The 19,693-nt window shown below is 34.0% G+C and overlaps 1 protein-coding gene across 6 annotated transcripts in view; it reads left to right on the plus strand.

The window, feature by feature from the left end:
• Window positions 1–19,693, plus strand: part of LOC112396007 (lysine-specific demethylase 6A-like) — a 164,745-nt gene that overhangs the window by 74,306 nt on the left and 70,746 nt on the right. For all 6 annotated transcript variants that reach the window (XR_003002486.1, XM_024739482.1, XM_024739489.1 and 3 more), the window contains exons 7-8: window positions 1,539–1,593; window positions 4,102–4,136. Coding sequence is in view for 5 of the 6 variants with exons in the window: in XM_024739482.1 (XP_024595250.1) it covers window positions 1,539–1,593; window positions 4,102–4,136 (90 nt within the window). In the remaining variant the exon portion in view is untranslated. The remainder of the gene's footprint in view (window positions 1–1,538; window positions 1,594–4,101; window positions 4,137–19,693) is intronic.

A 19,693-nucleotide genomic window follows, 5' to 3' on the forward strand; every position in this document is an offset into this window, starting at 1 on the left:
GGGAAGCCCTCCAGTGATTCTTTTTATAGCCATTCTTTTGTTACAGTGATAGCAAGGATTAATTTTGTTGTTAGTTACAGCTAGTTGAGGAAGCATAGTTATGTACTCAGTCACTCCACATTGTTTAGACTACATGTCCAACTTGCCATTTTAAGTGTCAGTATGTCTGTCACAAGTTTAGATGTATGAATTGTAGATAGGAATGACATTTATGTAGTTGATTGTTTAATGACTTGTCCTTTGGTTACTTAATGGTATTATAGTTGATTATTTTAATTGTTGAATAATTAATGGAGACTGAAATTTGAATGTACATTTGTGGGAATAGTTTGTAGAATAGTTGATGGGGACTTGCTTATTCCTCTTTCATTTAAGTTAAAAAAATTTATTATCTGTTTTCTCTGCTTAAGTAGTTTATAACTGACATTTATATTGATAATTAATAGAGGTCATTTGTTATTCAGTGTTTTTCAATGACAGCTAGTGTTTTCATGTTTTAATGTTATCTGTGTTTTTAGTAATAAGTCTCTGTAGACAGACACATGAGTTATTAAATATAATATCTAATATATATTAATTATACATTATGTTTTCTATTTACTGTCATATTAACTAATACTGGTTAGTAACTAATTTCTTATTAATGATCTATTAGTTTTTATATATAAATATATAACATCTATGTATAGACAGTTATACATATTTACATTTTGCATACACTTATTTGATGTATGTAGGATGTTTTAATATTTCATGAATGATTCTACATGCTTCACACACAATTTACATACCTTTTAAAAGAACCAACTATATTTCAGAGATGAATTTCAACATGGGTTATGGTTTTTAAATATCTTGAAATATAGTGCTAGAAAAGGCACTATAGAAGAAGGAATATAAGCCTATATGACTTATTCTTTAGGAGATATCTAATAGTATTGTTTCATTTCTAAAGTCCAGATCTCATTTTAAGATAATCACTGATGTTTTAAAAGATACCATTGGGTTTTACAGATTTTTTTGTTAACATCTTTATTGGAGTATAATTGCTTTACAATGGTGTGTTTCTGCTTTATAACAAAGTGAGTCAGTTATACATATACATATGTTCCCATATATCTTCCCTCTTGCATCTCCCTCCCTCCCCTTTATAGATTTTTGTATGGTGAATTGAAACGCGTCTAGTTTAAACATTTCTATAACTTAATTTTTTTCTTTACTTTAATACTGAAATATTCTTCTTTTTTTAACCTAATAAAAATAGACACAGGTTAAGTAGGTAAAGTAGTAGGTTTTAGTAATAGTAGTAGCTTTCCCCCCACATCCTCCCTTCTTAACTATCCTATGGAAATACTTTGATAGCACTTTGTTTCCACAAAAGATTTTGAATTATAGTAATTTTATTTGGTTGGCTATTATGTTTTAGTTACATAACATGGTTTCATTATACATGTTAGACTGATAAAGACTAAAATATAAAAGTTGACTTTATGCATCTCTAAATTTAGCACAGTAATGTCTTCACTTTTTTCTTACAGCATTTTCAGTTAGCTTTGATTGACTCTAATCCCTGTACTTTGTCCAGTGTTGAAAGTAAGTATTTCCACATACAATAGTTATTTGTCTTTTTGAGGAACAGAATGTCCATGAAACGTTTCAAATTACGACCATGAATACCTTTTCAGATACTCTATATCTTTGTTTATGTTGGTTTTTGAGAACAAGAATGGGAGAACACAAGCCTGATTCAGAGGCTTTAAGATAGTTGATCAGCATAATCACTTGATAACTGTAGAAATCCCTGGTTTCTCACAGAGCAATAACATATAGTGATTGCTTACCTTTTGCTAGGTATTATTGGTGGCAGGCATTACTATCTTGTAGTGTCTGTTTTTAACCCATAAATTATTTCTCTTGTTTCTTTTAATGTCTGAGACTTTACGTATTCCACAGGCCATGACTGGTCTTTGAATCTCTTAACCTGTGCTTATGAAATTGGGAATATCAGAGTATTCAAAGTAAAGTTAAAAAAAAAATGGAAAATGTATTTTTGTTTATGAGTAACTTACACATGTACAGTTTCTTCATTGTTTATACATATTGTTTTTCAAGCTAGAAAGAGATATGTATCCAATTAATATTTTTGAAAACAATTAGATGATATAAAACTCTCATTATATGATTGTTCTTCATGATAGCATGTATTCTTAATATTCTGAAAATAACATTTCTAATAAAGTTTAAATTTCAAGACCTTTTTGGCAATGTTGCTAGTATTTTAGTACATATGTTTGAAAATCTCCATGTTGAGTATTTTCCTAGTTGTATATTTATGGCCCTCTTTCAAATTATATTTAAGAATGGAATAGGAGATTTTCACTTTTTGAAAGATGACACTGTCACCTTATGGGATTGTGAGGCCAGAGACATGGGACCCGAGACTGAATTGGTAAGAAGTTCACATGGTGTTAGGGTGCCAGTTAGATAGTCTTTTCTTTCTTGTTACTTATTAGATGGATATGAAGATGAGAAAAATGGGATTTAGGTTCCCTAACTTTCTCCTTATTTCTGTCAAATAATGGAGATGAAATTTCTATTAACTGGATTTGAGGTTATGTTGGGAAAGGGCAGTGAAGAGGAAGAAAATCACTTAACCTATTAAATAAAGAGGTTGTTTTTATATATGAGACTAGGGAAAAAATGTGTGAATTGTATTTTGTTTATTTAGTTATTATGTTGTGATAGAATTTTCCTTTTCTCTGAAGATGTTTTTATTCATAGGAGATTTGTTAACTTGTAATGTGTAAACACTTTGGGAGAGCAGTGCCTTTGTACCCAAAATTTATTTGATTTTACAGTTAATTACAAAATTTTAGATAATTTTTCTCTGTTATGTGCAGGAAATTATGGATATCTAGTGCAGTGTTTGCTTATCTGGATGTGGAGAAGTTATTAGAAAGCTAGGGAGTTTATTAAAGGAGACAACTTTTCAGGCCTTTATACCACAGGATCACTAAATCACAGTTTTTAAGAGCTGAGCTTAAGAATTGGTAGTTTTTTAATGCTTCCTAAAGAGAATATAATCTTCAGGGCCATTTGCTGAAAGAGAATGAAAGATAAGGATGGGGTGGGAGGACGAGGAAAGGACATGAAAATAAACATCTTGTTACTTATGGGAATTTCATGATTCCTTTAAGACATTTCTGGAAAGTATTCCACATTTTATGTTCTCTGTAAAATTTTGAAAGCTTCTTCTAGTTACAGCCTAAAACAAAACATGAAAAGAGATTTGTTATTGACACATAAACCCCATAGAATTTAAATAGCTAGAATTTAGTTGTAATTATTGTAATTTTGTTTTATTGATCCTTACGGTTTTCATTGAATCTTTCATGTTCTGGTAATTGCAAACTAAGTGACAGGAAGAGCTTGGGGAGGAAAAAAGAAGGAGCAAATGTGTTACATACCTTTATCTGATTTATCATATATACTTAGTTTATAATTTTGCTTTTTAGGTGGTACGACTTTTTTCTTCTTTAAGTAAAAGTCACTAAATTCTGAATATCCAGAACAAAGTCATTTCTTGTGTGTGCTTTTACTAATACTGTTTCGATCTATGACTTTAAAAAAAATGCTTAAATAGATTTATTCTGAAGAAAAACGTGTATGTTTAAAAACATGTCTTTATTTAATAGCTTTACTATATTTTTAAGGTGAACATTTTGAATATCATGTTTTAGGATATATACATTTGAAAGGCTATGTTTATTTAATATTGCTGATTTAAATTTAGTATACTTATTTACTGTTGATGTTTAATGTTTTTAATGTATTTTAATGTGTCTTCTTAGAATTAAAAATAAGTGGATTAAATTTTTATTTAATAATGGCTTTTAATTATGTTTCCTTAGCATGCCCATGATCTTTATAGATTTATTTGTACATTGTTCTATTAAAAACAAAAGTTGGACTTCTAAATCAAATTTGTGATCCATTGCTTTCGCATTTCCTTATGTTTTAAATGTTGTATAATCTCTGTTTTCATTCATTACTTTAAACTCAGCTGTATTGTAATTAATTCTTTTCCATGATCCTTTGTAGTTCAGTTTCATATTGCCCACTTGTATGAAACCCAGGTAAGTGTTTTAATTTACTATACTAAAGAACAAAATCCTTATCCATACTTTAAGTGAAATAAAAATTATATAAGACAGTTTCATACTTTACACTTTCATACTTTCAATGAAATAATTATCGATAAATTTTAGTTCAGTTTTGAGTATAAACTCCTGCATATATTTAATATTTTGAACTCATTAAATGTGTTTGAAATTTTGGTTAGTGATAAAACCAAACAAGAGACATGAAGGAATTTGAGGTTTGTATTGAGAATGAGTATAGTTTTGGTAACCATTTTCAACTCACTGTGATTTAATAAATTTCCAAAACACTCTCTGGCTGTGCACTAGGAATTGTCAGTTAATGCAGTTTGCCTCTAAATTGAGTCATCTGCGTGGTTTGAAATGACTTTACTTAGGAAGTGTTCTACCATTCTGATGTTAGTATGTGTAGTTTTCCAAAATATTTTTGCCTGTTTGAAATAAGATATTGTCTTAGAATAATTGCTTCTGTGTTTCTGTAATATTGAAGCGTCTTTAAAACATCTTATTTGTAGCATAAAGTATAGTCACCCTTTAATGGTACTGTCATAACTTCAACATTGGCTTTAAAAACTTTCAGTTTAACTTTGTAATATTTTGTGCATAGCATATTTTGTTTGGCTGTTAGATTAAAAACTGTAGTATCATATAAATTTACAATCTGTGATCAGAAATCAGGAAGTTGCTAGGAGGCTGAAAAAAGTACATAGAGTTTATCAATAGTATGAGTAGTTGAACATTTAAGATTGTATTTCAGTTGAGTTATAACATGCATTTAATAGCAGCTTTTCAGGGGTGAAAAAGCACTTGTTATGTAGTAAACATTTGTGAGGTCTATTCTTTTGTTTTTAGTCCAAGTATAAATTAATGGGTTGAGGGTAGATACTATGCAAATTTATACCAAACAAGGAAAGATGCTGGCATCTTCCTTTATTCATATTATAAATAGATGTAGTAAGATAGTTTGAGATCGTTTAAGTGTCAAGTTCCCAAACCCTGCTTATGGGTTAGACATTTTGGGGAGCTTTAAAAAAATTGACGTCAGGTTTCTATACCCTGTCCATCTTCCCTTACTCCCCAGAAAACACCCCTGAAATTTCCATATTTTCTGAATCAGAGTTGGTATCAAGGTAGGATATTCTGGTAACCTGCTAATTTCTATTTTATAACATGGAATGGCAGCCTTCTTATATCTATTGTTATAGATAAAAATTCTTACCTCCGTCTGAGTCTTTGTTAAGTATAGAGTTTTTATTTATTAAGTGTTTTCTTTTTCCCCGCCCGGTATATTCAATCTTTAGCTGGCCCAACAAATCTGCAGGTAAGATAAGAATCTGCAATACAGAACCTGGGGATTGACACAGCCGAGGCTACTAAACTGTTGTATGTAAGGTATCTTGAGCGGATTTTGGTATCCTCGGGTGTCATGGAACCAATCTCCCACAAATACGGAGGGATTACTATGTTATGACCATTTGGTATTTTCGGATGTTAAACTATCTTAATTTCATTGCAGTTTTCAAAGAAGGAAAAGAATAAATATTAAACCCAAGTAATCAATTAAGTTATAGAACTTTCCCATCTGAATTAAAAAAAATTAGATTGTGGTGTTATTAAATTTTATAGTTGATGGCACTTTAATAGAATGGGGGCATGAAATATAAACTGAGATATTCTCAGAAAGGAAAATATGAGTAGTATACTTTCATTTGGTATCTACAAGAATTCTTCATTTCAGTGAATATCTTCTTGTTAATCTAAGATAGTTCTCCCATTATAAAAAAAATTCTACTTACAGTTGATTATAGTTTCATAAAATAATTTGAATAAAATATAATTTTCTATGTAGGTCTTTTTGGTTTTTCTAATTTTAACCCATACATAAAAGTTCTTATTTATAAATACTCTGTCATATTCTTACCGTTTCATCTTCCTGAAAGATGATAATTTTGTTTTCTGAAATTTGATAGGGTTATTATTTACTGTTTTAAAATCATTAATTTATTTAGATGGTTACTGAGGGTTTTTAAATGAAAACAGAAGTTTACCCTTATTCTGGTATTCTCATGAGTTCTACTGATTTTTTTCAAACTCCTTGTTTTGAAATAATTGCAAATTCACAGGAAGTAGCAAATGTGCACAGGAGATACAGTGTACCTTTCACCTGATCTCTTCTTCAAGTGTTTACATCTTCTGTAATTGTAATACAATATTGAGATGGGAAATTGACATTGGCACACTATGTATATATAATTGTATGCTGTTTCATTGTATATGTAGACTGCTGATGAGGGTGAGAGTAGACTACCTGGTATTTGCTGGAGTAGAGCACTTACTGTCTTAAAGTTTTCTGACTTCTTTGGCTGCCACTTTTACTGATCTTTTTTACCTGTATAGATCAGCCTTTTTACTGATCTTTTTTACCTGTATAGATCAGTCTTTTCTTGAAGATTTTGCTCTTTATAGTTGTTGGTATTTCCAAGTATGGCTTCTCCAGAACTTAGTAAGGAATTTAGGAGGCAAAAGAAAACAACAACCCAACAAACAAAAAACAAAATCAAAAAAACCCAAAACCCCAACTAAACAAATTAAAAAAATATATATTTACTGCTGTATTTTTCCTTGAGTCCAAAGATCAGTGAATGGTTTACTTTTTTCCATATTTTTCCGATATTACATATAAAATAAGCAGAGTTTGGAGTGCTTTTAACTGGATTTAGCGAGAGAAATAAAGAAAAGTCTGTTTTCTGCACCTAGTGTGGAATTGGAAATTAATGTCAATCTTTCAAATTATAATGCAGCCTTGTAGTCCTGAAGTAAATATACTAGATTGAGATGTATTATTGTTGTTAAATATTACTATAGTTCTAGTTTGTTAATGTTACATACAAGTTTTCTGTGTCTTTGTTCATGAGATTGGTTTTCACCTTTTTGTACTGCCCTTTGGAGACTTTAGAATGATGATTATACTGTTTTACAAAAGTGCTTTGGAAATGCTACCTTATTTTTGTATTCTCTGGAAGAGTTTGTGTTACAGATTGTTACTATATTTCTTCTCATAATGTTTTGAAAAATTTAGTGTCTAAGCCATTTAGGACTGGATTTTTCATAATTGAAAGAGTTTTGATTATGGTTACATTTGAAACGCAGTATTTGTCACTACTTTTGGAGAGTTGTAGATCTTTATTTTGATTCAGTTCTGTTATAGGGAAGATAATTTTTTTTTGATTTCATCTTAATTATTGGCATGAATTGGTTCATAATATTTTCTTAAAAAGTGTGTAAAGATCTGTGGTGAGCACCTTTTTTTATTGATTGGTCTTGCCAGGGTTTGTCAAATGTAATAACCTTTCGTATGCTTCTATTATATGATTGCTTTCTATTTTATTAATTGCTGCGCTCTTACTACTTTCTTTGGGTTTAGTCAGCGTTATTTTTTATTAATTTTTGACATACATAGGTGATTGATTTCTAGTTTTAAAAACAATGTGAATTAAAGTATTTTTTTCTTCAAACATGATTTGATGCATTTTAAAAACTTGCTATGTTGTGTACTTATTTCAAAATATTTTCTAATTTCACCTGTGATTTGTTGTTTTGTTTGACCTGTGGTTATGTAATATGTTGAAAACATATACAACGATGAAAGAATTCTATGATTATGTTTTTGGTATTGATCTCCATCTTAAATTTGTTGTTTACCCTTGTATTATTTAAATCAGTTGTAATTTTTTATATTGCTTTTGGGCCGTGGTATCGGTGTTGGTTAATGATTCATGTTTTTATTAGAAAGAAACGTGTATTTTGTTGTTCTTGGGTATACTGTGGTATAGCTGTGTAGACTTGGTTGTGTTCAGGTTTTTCTATATCCTTTTCAGCTTTTTAATTTAAAAATTCTTGCTTATCCATTAAATCTGTTCTTGAAGAAGTATGTATGGTAATAGTATTAAACATAATTATGTGTGTTAGTGTGCCCTGATTTTCAACTACAACTCTTCCTCCTTTTTTTTTTGTTACGAATGTTTTCAGTGGGCATGGAATTCTGTATTTATTTCCACAGTTTGAAATTTATGTTCCACTGTTGTTAAGCTGTATTATTTCTTGAAGTCTCATGATTCCCTTGTTGATTCTTAGAAGGTGAAGCTTATCTTCACGCTGGTTTTTTATTTTCTGATTACTTAAAATTTTTTATTTGTATTTAGTTTCCTGCCGTTTTGCTACCATGATCCTAATTCTTTATGGTTTTCTGTTTGTGGTTTCTGGTATTTTTTGAATCTATACCGTGTTCTCCTTTTATGTTTTGCAGGGAGGTTATTTCTTCAAAAACTACTTTTGCCCAATTATCTTTTTTCCTTTAAGGGTCCAAGTACATGTACATTACAGATTTCCACTGTCTTTTCTATTTTTACCTGTATTTTTTCCTTCTTTTTCTCTCTCTTTATCTGTATTTTCTTCTGGTTTATTTTTCAGGTCACTTATCTTCTCATTTTCTATATCAAATCTGCAGTTAAGCCCACTGAGTTCTTAATTATTCCCTTTTTTTCCTAAAATTTCTGATGGATTTTTACATAGTTCTTGATTCTGGGCTGAAATTATTCATCATTTATTTTCTCGAACATACTAATCCTAGTTATTTGAAAGTCATTGATAATTCTGGTATCTGAATCTCCTGTTGCCTTTGTTTTTATTTAATTTTTCTTTCCTTTATTTTTACTTCTTTACAATTTGCTTTGAATTATTTACTGAATGCCAGACTACATGTGTGAAAACATAGAGATCATTTTAACTTCTGGGCTTGTTTCAGTTTTCCTTTTTTTCCCCTGGCCAATTCTTAGATTGGGGAAAGATCACCATAATCCAGTGAGGCAATAATGTGATCTAAAATTCCTTTTAAAATATTACTGCTGGGGCTTCCCTGGTGGCGCAGTGGTTGAGAGTCCGCCTGCCAATGCAGGGGACACGGGTTCATGCCCCGGTCTGGGAGGATCCCACGTGCCGCGGAGCGACTGGGCCTGTGACCTGTGGCCGCTGAGCCTGCGCGTTCGGAGACTGTGCCCCGCGGCGGGAGAGGCTCCAGCGGTGAGAGGCCTGCGTACCGCAAAAAAAATAAAAAATAAAAATGGTTTTCATTTTTTTTTAATGGTCTTCTTGTATTACAAGGGCTTGTATGATTTTAGATTTTAGTTCACCCTTTATCAAGGTTATAGTAATTTTGAGACATACCTACATACTTGAGATGTATTTGACAGGACCTGTTGCCATGCTCAACTAGAAATGTTATGGTTCCCCAGTGCCATAAAGGGAAAGGTGGGTGCTTTGTCATACTCTTCTTTGTTCGGTTTCTTTCTATCCTTGTGTAAGTAGCCCTCCATGAGGAAGATGGAGGACATTTCCTTAAATTTATGGTTAGATTTTTTGGTATCCCATTTTAAGTGGGATAAATTTCTGTAAAAATAGAAAGTTGTTTTCTTTTGGGAAAAGAGACAATAATCATTCAGTGTGTTGAATATTATGCAGAAAATAAAATAGGTCAATGAGATCAAGTGCTTTACAGGGAGATATCAAGGATAACTCAGATATCTGTCACTTGGGAAGAAGTTGAATAAAATATGGTATATTTTGTAGTATCTAGTGTAATCATATGTTAATGGAATGAGGAATATTCATTTTTGTGTATCCTTTGGGAGGATATCATATATATTTTTAAGTGAATAGAGGAAAATGAAGCAATGTGTCGGGTAAACTATAACTTATTTGTACATATGTGTGTTATTATATGAAAAAGCCAAAGGATAAATCATTAGAAGTTTTAGTAACTGCTTATCTACAAGAAGATGACAGAAACAGTATGATTAAATGGAAGTTAATATAGTGTACCTCTCTCAACTTATACTTTGTTGTTGTGTGCTGCTCTAAGTCAGTAAAAACTCTTGTGGCTGGACCTGCCCTTCCAGTTCTTACTGTGATTGCATGTCGCCCTTGGGAAGGAAGAGCATGTAGAGTTCTGCTTTTATTGGAATCAAAGGAGGGTTTCAAGATTTCACTTTTTATTGGTGAATTTAAAACATATGAGCAGGAATTTAAAGCTCAGGAAGAGAAAAACGTGCAGCCTAAAGGTAAGTTATCTAAGTCAGCTATGATTTCTAATACAAAGTTGGGGGTGGTGGTGCATGCGTGGCGGGCAGCCTGGTTCTTTATCTAGCCACATAGCTGTCAATGTATTTATTCAGATTAGCCAGCTTTCTAGTGGATATTTCAGAGCAAAGCTTACATCAGGCACTTGTGTTATAAAAAAGAAAAACCATCTGTAAGGGCTTAAGTTTGTGTGGGTTTGAGTGTGTGGATTTTAGAGTGTGTGGATTTTTTAATATCGTTATCAGAAATTTTTAAAAGGCCAAAAGTCAATAGTAGAATTTTAAAAATACCACCATTTGTGGTTATTTCTTGCAGAAAAGGGAAACTGAAATCAACTCTAACATTTTCTTCTATGTACTGGTTTAAGAAGAGGGGAGAAAGGAAAAATCTTGGAATGGGTAGGGTACAGGATAAACAACGTAGATTGTGCAGTAACATTTTAAGACTTTAGAGTGGGTGGGAGGTTAAGGGAAGGCAAAGGAAATCCTATAAATTAAAAGATTTTTAAGAAATCTATCCAGATTCAATGGTTGGACCTTGTTTGGGTCCTGAGTTAAACCAGCCATAAAAAGGCAGCTAGGAGAAAGTTGTGTGAGAAATTCTGATATACAGTGGAAATTTAATATTAAGTAATTATTGTCATTTTTTAAGGGCAATGTACTTAGGTTATAGAAAACATAGTTACGTATATTATAGGATATATACTAACGTATTTATGGTATGATAATGTCTAGGATTTGCTTCAAAATTATCAAATGTGGGTAATTGAAATGATTTAATAGTTTTTTGTTGTTGTTGATGTTGTTGTTTTGTTTTTTTCTTGTGGTACGCGGGCCTCTCACTGTTGTGGCCTCTCCCACCGTGGAGCACAGGCTCCGGATGCGCAGGCTCAGAGGCCATGGCTCACGGGCACAGGCCCGCGTACCGCAAAAAAAAAAAGACAAAGGATAAACTTTTGATTATCATTATTTTAACAATAAAAAGAAATGATGAGAAAATCCATCTTACTTATAGATGAATCAGGGTAAAAATCATTGTAAGACTTCTTATCAGAACCATGCAGGCGCAAAGAGTATGGGAGTAAAATATCCCCTCCAGGTGTTGAAAGAATAATCTACCTACATAGAATTCTATGACAGGTGCCATTATCTTTTCAGAGAAGAATTACAAATTACTTATAGACTACCCCATCAAAGAGGTGCCTCTCTTGTGAACTGAGAATAATTACTTCTGTTCAGAGAGTACATTTGTAGAAAGAGTTAGTGGTGGCGAACTTTTCAGTGGAGCTAACTGACAAACACTGTATGTTAGCCTGGTGAACATAGTTAACAGCATCAGTAGTAGGGCATGTTTGATATGATGTATCCTTGATAGGAGATGATGGGAAGAGTACTTTACCTCTATAGTCTTCATTCTGAAAATACAACCAGGAGGAAAATATCACACAAACTCCAAATACACAGAACTCTTAAAAAGTACTTACCAGTGCTACTAAAAACTTCTATTAAACTAATCAAAACCTGAGACTCTATAATAGTCAAAAGAAACTGAAGGAGACATGGCAACTAAATAAAATGTGGTATCCTGAAACAGCAAAATGATATTAGGTAAAAGGGACATTGGATAGAGTATGAGTTTCAGTAATAACTGTATATCCATATTGGTTCATTCATTGTGATGTATGCCATGCTAATATCAGTAATACAGAAAATTTAATATAACTATTAGAACTCTGTAGTATGTTTACATTTTTTCTATAAATTAGACGAAATTTATTTTGTAATGTGTAGGAGAAATACTCTTAAAAAATAAATTTATTTATTTATTTTTGGCTGCACTGGGTCTTCTTTGCTGTGCACGGGCTTTCTCTGGTTGTGGCAAGTGGGGGCTGTTCTTCGTTGTGGTGCATGGACTTCTCATTGCGGTGGCTTCTCTTGATGCAGAGCATGGGCTCTAGGCACGCAGGTTTCAGTAGTTGTGTCATGCAGCCTCAGCAGTTGTGGCATGTGGGCTCAGTAGTTGCGGCTTGCGGGCTCTAGAGCTCAGTAGTCATGGTGCACGGGCTTAGTTGCTCTGCGGCATGTGAGATCTTCCTGAACCAGGGCTCGAACCCCTGTCCCCTGTATTGGCAGGCAGATTCTTAACCACTGCACCACCAGGGACGTCCCTCAATATCTTCTTCTTTAAGACATTAATAGTGACAATATACAGTATATTGGGTGTTTATAGCATATGGATATATAAAATGAAATAACAATATTAATAGGGACAGGAAGGAGAAATTGGGAATATTCTGAGAAAGGATAGCTACACTCACTATACTTGGAAATGGTATAGTATTCTTTGTGATGGGGTTAGATTTGTTATGGGTATATTTTATAAACTCAGTTAAATCTAATGACAAAGATACCTTTTAAGCAAAGGAATATAGAAATATATTCTCCAAAAGGACATAAGGATCCTAACATGGGTACAGCTGGCAACAGAGCATCAAAATACATCAGGTTATGAGAGGTGGATGAATCAGCTATTCTCCCTGGAATCTTAATAAGCCTTATTCAATAAATGAATAATCAACTACAGAAAAAAATATATTCAGGATAACTTGAACAGTGTATGATCAATTTGTCAGTCTAAATAACAGTATTATCAATCATGTTATGAACTGATTGACTTATATAGAACACACAGTTAATAGTAGCGTCTTAACAGCTTTCATGGTACATGGAGCATTCGTTAACATGGGTAACCTTCTGGCCCATGGACTACACCTTGAAAGTTTAAAAGAGTTTATATACAAACTTTAATAGAGTTTATAACAAATTATACTAAGTACGTTCTTAAAACACAGTGTAATTATAAGCTCCTGACAGTATGGTAGCAAAAAATTCTCATATGGTTGAACATTTAACAGTATAGTTCTAAACTATGGGTCTAAAAGAAGTCACAAGAAAAACTAAAAAAAATTTTAATTATAAAAGTGAAAATACAGCCTCAGAATTTGTGGCTTGTGGTTAGAGAGTTAAGCTTAGAATGAAATGTATAAATGCTTGTACGGAAAATGAGAAAGATCTAACGTCAGTAACCTCAGCTTTTACCTTGAGAGAAATTAGAGCAAATTAAGCTGAAAGCAAGCAGAAGGAAGAAACTAAGAAAGATAAGATCAGACATCAATGAAATTGAAAAGAAAAAACAGTATGAACAAAATTGGAAACTTGTTCTTTGTTAACAGATTTGATAGACCTCAGTTTCAGCTATCGGAGGAAAAAAAGACACAACTACCATTATGAAGAATGAAAGAAGATAAATCCTCTTTCATTTCATTCATGTGATGAGGGGTAATCATCACAATGAAAAACATTTAAAAATTTTCAACAGATAAATAAGAAGGAAAGAAACAAAAGAAAAAGAAGAAAGAGGGGTTGTCACTTGTATTAGCCAGGATTTTCCAGAGAAACAGTGAATAGGAGCGTATGGGTGTGTATATGTTTGCATGTATAAATATATATAGTATGTGTGTATGTGTATATTGTTTGTGTGTGTACATTTATTATAGGAACTTGCTGATGGAATTGTGTCTGCAAGCCAAAGAAACTTTAGTCCAAATCTGTCTAATTCTTTAGTTCAAGAACCACGAGTTCGAGTATGTGAAAGCAGAAGATGACATTCCATTCTCAAGCAGGCAGTGAGCAAAGTTACACTTCCACTGCCTTTTTGTTTGTATTGGCTGATGCCTACCCACATTGAGGAGGGTGGGCAATCTTCTTTACTCAGTCTATCCATCCAAATGGAATCTCTTCCAGAAATACTTACACAGATAACACCCAGCAATAATGTTTCATTAGCAGTCTGGGCATTCCTTAGCCCAGTCAGCTGACATATAAAACCGAGCATCATATCACAGCTCAGTCCACATACATTACCAGTATGGTAAGGGAATGCCTGAACAGCTCTATGCCAAGAAATTTTATAACTTAGATAAAATGGATCAATTCCTTAAAAGACACAAAGTAGCAAAATTCACTGAAGGAGAATTTGATAGTCTGAAGAGCCCTCTTTCAAAGTAATTAGTCATTAAAATGGTCATGTCATCTGCAGATACAATAATTTAACTTCTTCATTTCCAAGTCAGATATCTTTTATTTTTCTTGCCTAAGTCCTCTGGATAAAATTTTGAATGCTGTAGTGAAAATAGATATCCTTGTCTCTTTATTGGTTTTAGTGAGTGGTCTTTCACTTTTTCAGCATTGTGTATTATGTTCACCATTTTTTTAAAGACTTTTTTTTCCCATGCATTTTTAGGATCACTGCAAAATTGCAGAGATTTTGTATATATTTATTGCCCCATAGCCTTCCGTGTTATTAACATTCCCCATCAGAGTGGTACATTTATTGCAGTTAATAACTTGTGTTGACAATCTATCATCACCCAAAGTTCAGAGTTTACATTACGGTTCATTCTTAGTGTTGTACATTCTGTGGATTTGGACAAATTTATAATTACATTTATCTATCATTATGGTATCATACAGAGTGTTTTCACAGCTCTGAAAATCCTCTGTTCTCTTCCAGTTAACCCTTCTGCCTCCCCCAATCCCCGGCAATCACACATCTTTTATTGCCTTCATAGTTTTGCCTTTTCCAGAATATCAGAGAGTTGGAATCATAGAGACTGTGGTCTTTTCAGGTTGGGTTCTTTGACCTAGTAATATGCATTTAAGTTTCCTTCATATCCCTTTATGGCTTGATACCTCATTTCTGTTTAGCTCTGAATAATATTCCATTGTCTGGATGAACCGAGTTTATCCATTCATCTACTGAAGGATATGGTTTCTTCCAAATTGTGGCAGTTATGAATAAAGCTGCTATGTAATCACTTTGGTTTTTCATAAGTGCCCTTCATCAGATTGAAGTAGTTCCCCTATATTCCTAATTTGGTGAGTATTTTTTAAAATTAATTAATTTATTTTTGGCTGCATTGGGTTTTCATTGCTGTGCATGGGCTTTCTCTAGTGGTGAGCAGGGGCTACTCTTCGTTGCAGTGCACAACGTTCTCAGTTCTCATTGTGGTGGCTTCTTTTGTTGCAGAGCACAGGCTCTAGGCACACAGGCTTCAGTACTTGTGGCACACAGGCACAATAGTTGTGGCTCATGGGTGCTAGAGCACAGGCTCAGTAGTTGTGCACAGGCTTAGTTGCTCCATGGCATGTGGGATCTTCCCAGACCAGGGCTGAAACCAGTGTCCCATGCATTGGTAGGTGGATTCTTAACCACACACCACCAGGGAAGTCCTGGTGAATATTTTTTATCATGAAAAGTTGATGAATTTTGTCACATTTTGCGAAATTCTTTTTCTGCATCAGTGGAGCTGATCACATGTTCTTTTGACTTCTTTCTTTTAATGTGCAATATTACATTGAGTGAACCATCCTTTCATTGTGGGAATAAGTCCTACCTCATTTTTTATTAATATGATGCTGAATTCAGTAAGTTAGTATTCTTTCGAGAATTTTTGCAGAAACCAAGGATATTGGTTTGTAGTTTTCTATTTTTAAACAAAAAATTAATTTTATTTATTTATTTTTTTGGCTGTGTTGATTCTTTGTTTCCACGTGTCGGCTTTTTCTAGTTGAGGTGAGCAGGGCCTACTCTTCGTTGCAGTACTTGGGCTTCTCATTGCAGTGGCTTCTCTTGTTGCAGAGCACGGGCCCTAGGTGCACGGGCTTCAGTAGTTGTGGCTCATGGGCTCAAGAGCACAGGCTCAGTAGTTGTGGTGCATGGGCTTAGTTGCTCCGCGGCATTTCCTGGACCAGGGCTCAAACCCATGTCCCCTGCATTGGCAGGCGGATTCATATAAATAGGCTCCTACAGTATTTGTCTTTTGTGTATTACTTATTTCACTCAGCATACCATCAAGGTTTTTCCATGTTGTAGCATGTATCAGAATTTTATTATTTTTAAGGCCGAATAACATTCCATTATATGTGCAGTCAGCCCTCACTGTCCGTGGGTTCTGCATATTCATATTAAGCCAACCTCAGATCAAAAATATTTGGGAAAAAAATTCCAGAAAGTTCCAAAAAGCAAAACTTGAACTTACTATGTTCCAACTACTATTTACATAGCATTTACATTGAACTGAGTATTATAAGGAATTTAGAGATGAAGAAGACAAATGTAAGGATATGCATAGGTTATACGCATCTACTACTGCATTTTGCATATATAAGTGACTTGAGCATCCACTAAGGTCCTGGAACTAATCCCCTGAAGATATCAGGGATGACTCCATATATGTATATCAAATTCAGTTTCTGTTCATCTGTGAGTAAACACTTGGATTATTTCTCCCTTCAGCAGTTTTGTATTAATGATGAACGAAAAAGATAAAGGTGTAGTATATGATGACAAAATGAAAGTTTTTAACCCAGGATGTGTAAATAATTGAATTTTTGTTCTTTTTTACCCCTCAAGATTGTTTGACTTTGAGGCCCTTTGAAATTCCATATGAACTTTAGGATGATTTTTAAAATTTCTGGCAAACACAGTGGGATTTTGATAGAGATTACATTGAATCCTTAAATCGCTTCAGGAAGTGTTGTTATCTTAATGCAGGAATACTTCACAGATATTGCAGGTTCAGTTCCAGACCACTGCAATCAAGTAAATATTGCAATAAATCAAGTCACATGAATTTTTTGGTTTCCCAATGCATTTAAAAGTCATGTTTACCCTGTACTACAGTTTATTAAGTGTGCAAAAACATGTCTAAAAAAATATATATATACACATTAGTTAAAATCTGTCTAAATGCTATTATCAAAAAACAAAAGAAAGCAAGTGTTGGTGAGGACGTGGAGAAATTGGGATCCTCATACATTGTTGGTGGGAATGCAGAATGGTGCAGCCAGAGTATGAAGATTCCTCAAAAATTAAAAATTGAAGTATCATAGGATACAACCAGTTTTCCAACCTTTGAGTATTTATTCAAAAATATTGATTGGGCTTCCCTGGTGGTGCAGTGGTTACGAATCCGCCTGCCAATGCAGGCGACACGGGTTTGAGCTCTGGTCTGGGGAGATCCCACATGCCACGGAGCAACTAGGCCCATGCGCCACAACTACTGAGCCTGCATTCTAGAGCCGCGAGCCACAACTACTGAAGCCTGCGCACCTAGAGTCTGTGCTCTGCAACAAGAGAAGCCACCGCGATGAGAAGCCCGCACACCACAACCAAGAGTAGCTCCTGCTCGCTGCAACTAGAGAAAGCCCGCGTGCAGCAACAAAGACCCAATGCAGCCAGAAATAAAAAATAAAAACATTAAAAAAATAAGAATTGTCCTGTGTTTGTTGAACCACTAACAACAGACAGGAAGTGGAAACAATCAATAACAGATGAGTAGATAAAGAAAGTGTGGTGTTTTGTACACAAGCACATATTTGGTAAATTCATTTTATTGTAATTTTTAAATTTTTAAATAAATTTATTTTTGGCTGCGTTGGGTCTTTGTTGCTGCACACAGGCTTTCTCTAGTTGTTGCGAGTGAGGGCTACTCTTTGTTGTGGTGCTCAGACTTCTCGTTGCGGTGGCTTCTCTTATTGTGGAGCACAGGCTCTAGGTGCACAGGCTTCAGTAGTTGAGGCTTGCGGGTTCTAGAGCGCAGGCTCAGTAGTTGTGGCACACGGGCTTAGTTGCTCCGCGGCATGTGGGATCTTCACAGACCAGGACTTGAACCCATGTTCCCTGCATTGGCAGGCAGATTGTTAACCACTGAGCCACGAGAGAATCCCGGTAAATTTAAATTAATTTTGTTTTTAGTGTTGTGATAAGTTGACTTGTTTTCGTAATTTCCTTTTTAAATTATTCTCTGCTAGTATATAGAAATGCAGCTGCTTTTTGATTGTTAATTTTGTATCCTGCTGAATTTATTAACTGTGGATGTTCATGCTTGGGGAAGTGTTTATCCTTGTAAGTGTTAGCTTCTTTGTGGATGTTGGTTTGCTGTCTGTGTTAAAGCTGTGGCTTTCCTATGTATACGTACGTGTGTATGTACATAATGTATGTGGGTATATGATAGAGATAAAAAAAGAGATGGGTTTTTTTTTTCCTCCTTCTTTCCTTGTCTCATTTGGTTAAAGTAAAAACTCAATATTTTAAACACCAATTTATACATTTAATGAATCATATTGCTCTGCTCATTTAATAAAAATGTCCTGGAAACGACTTTATCATCCCTTTTACAAACACTTTTTAAATGTCCAAAACAGTTTTTCCAAGTTTTTTTTTTAAACACCTTTATTGCAGTATAATTGCTTTACAGTGGTGTGTTAGTTTCTGCTTTATAACAAAGTGAATTAGTTATACATACACGTATGTCCCCATATCTCTCCCCTCTTGCGTCTCTGTCCCTCCCACCCTCCCCATCCCACCCCTCTAGATGGTCACAAAGTACCGAGCTGATCTCCCTGTGCTATGTGGCTGCTTCCCACTCAGTGTTTTACATTTGGTAGTGTATATATGTCCATGCCACTCCCAAGTATGTTTTAAAGAAACCATACTTTGGATTTTCTCTTTTTAATTTTTTCTGTTATTTTGGAAGAGTTGTGTTTAATATCACAGTAACAATAATAGGTTTTATTCTTACTAATAATTTTTAAAGGAGAACTGTAGGCAATGGTCTCATTTGTAAATTTGCCTGTACTTTTTTTTTATGCGGTACGTGGGCCTCTGACTGTTGTGGCCTCTCCCGTTGCGGAGCACAGGCTGCAGATGCCCAGGCTCAGCAGCCATGGCTCACGGGCCCAGCCACTCAGCGGCATGTGGGATATTCCCGGACTGGGACTTGAACCCGTGTCCCCTGCATCGGCAGGCGGACTCTTCAACCACTGCACCACCAGGGAAGCCCTGCCTGTACTTTTAATATGAGCGTTATATTGTATCTATGGGAAGTGTTACGTCTTTAAAAAACACTTTTATTTATGAACACTTTCCAAAAGTATTTTGTATAAAAAAGCAAAAAATTTCAAAATGCAAATTAAGACAATAACTACTTTTCCTCTGTCTTAGACTTTGTAAAGGATAGTAGTAGCACTTATATTTGCTTTATAAGATGTCCATATCTTCAAAAGTCATTCTAGGTTAATTATACATTTGCTGGTAGAATATTTCTCCAGCCTTGTGAATGTTATTAAATAATGTCTAAGGTTGGAGTTATTTTATTTGTAACTTTTGGGATACAGCAAATGTTATAAATGCCATATTTTACTAATACCTTGTTATATTGAAGGGTAGTTTTATTGGTTGTTAGTTTTTTTGAAACATGGTGGTCCACAGTAAAATACTCAGTTAATGAATTAGAACTTTTACATTCATTCTTTTTAATAATTGAAACTTATAAA

This window comes from Neophocaena asiaeorientalis, unplaced genomic scaffold (genome assembly GCF_003031525.2).
Source record: "Neophocaena asiaeorientalis asiaeorientalis breed wild unplaced genomic scaffold, Neophocaena_asiaeorientalis_V1.1 scaffold855, whole genome shotgun sequence".
In the NCBI taxonomy this organism is placed as follows: Eukaryota; Metazoa; Chordata; class Mammalia; order Artiodactyla; family Phocoenidae; genus Neophocaena; species Neophocaena asiaeorientalis.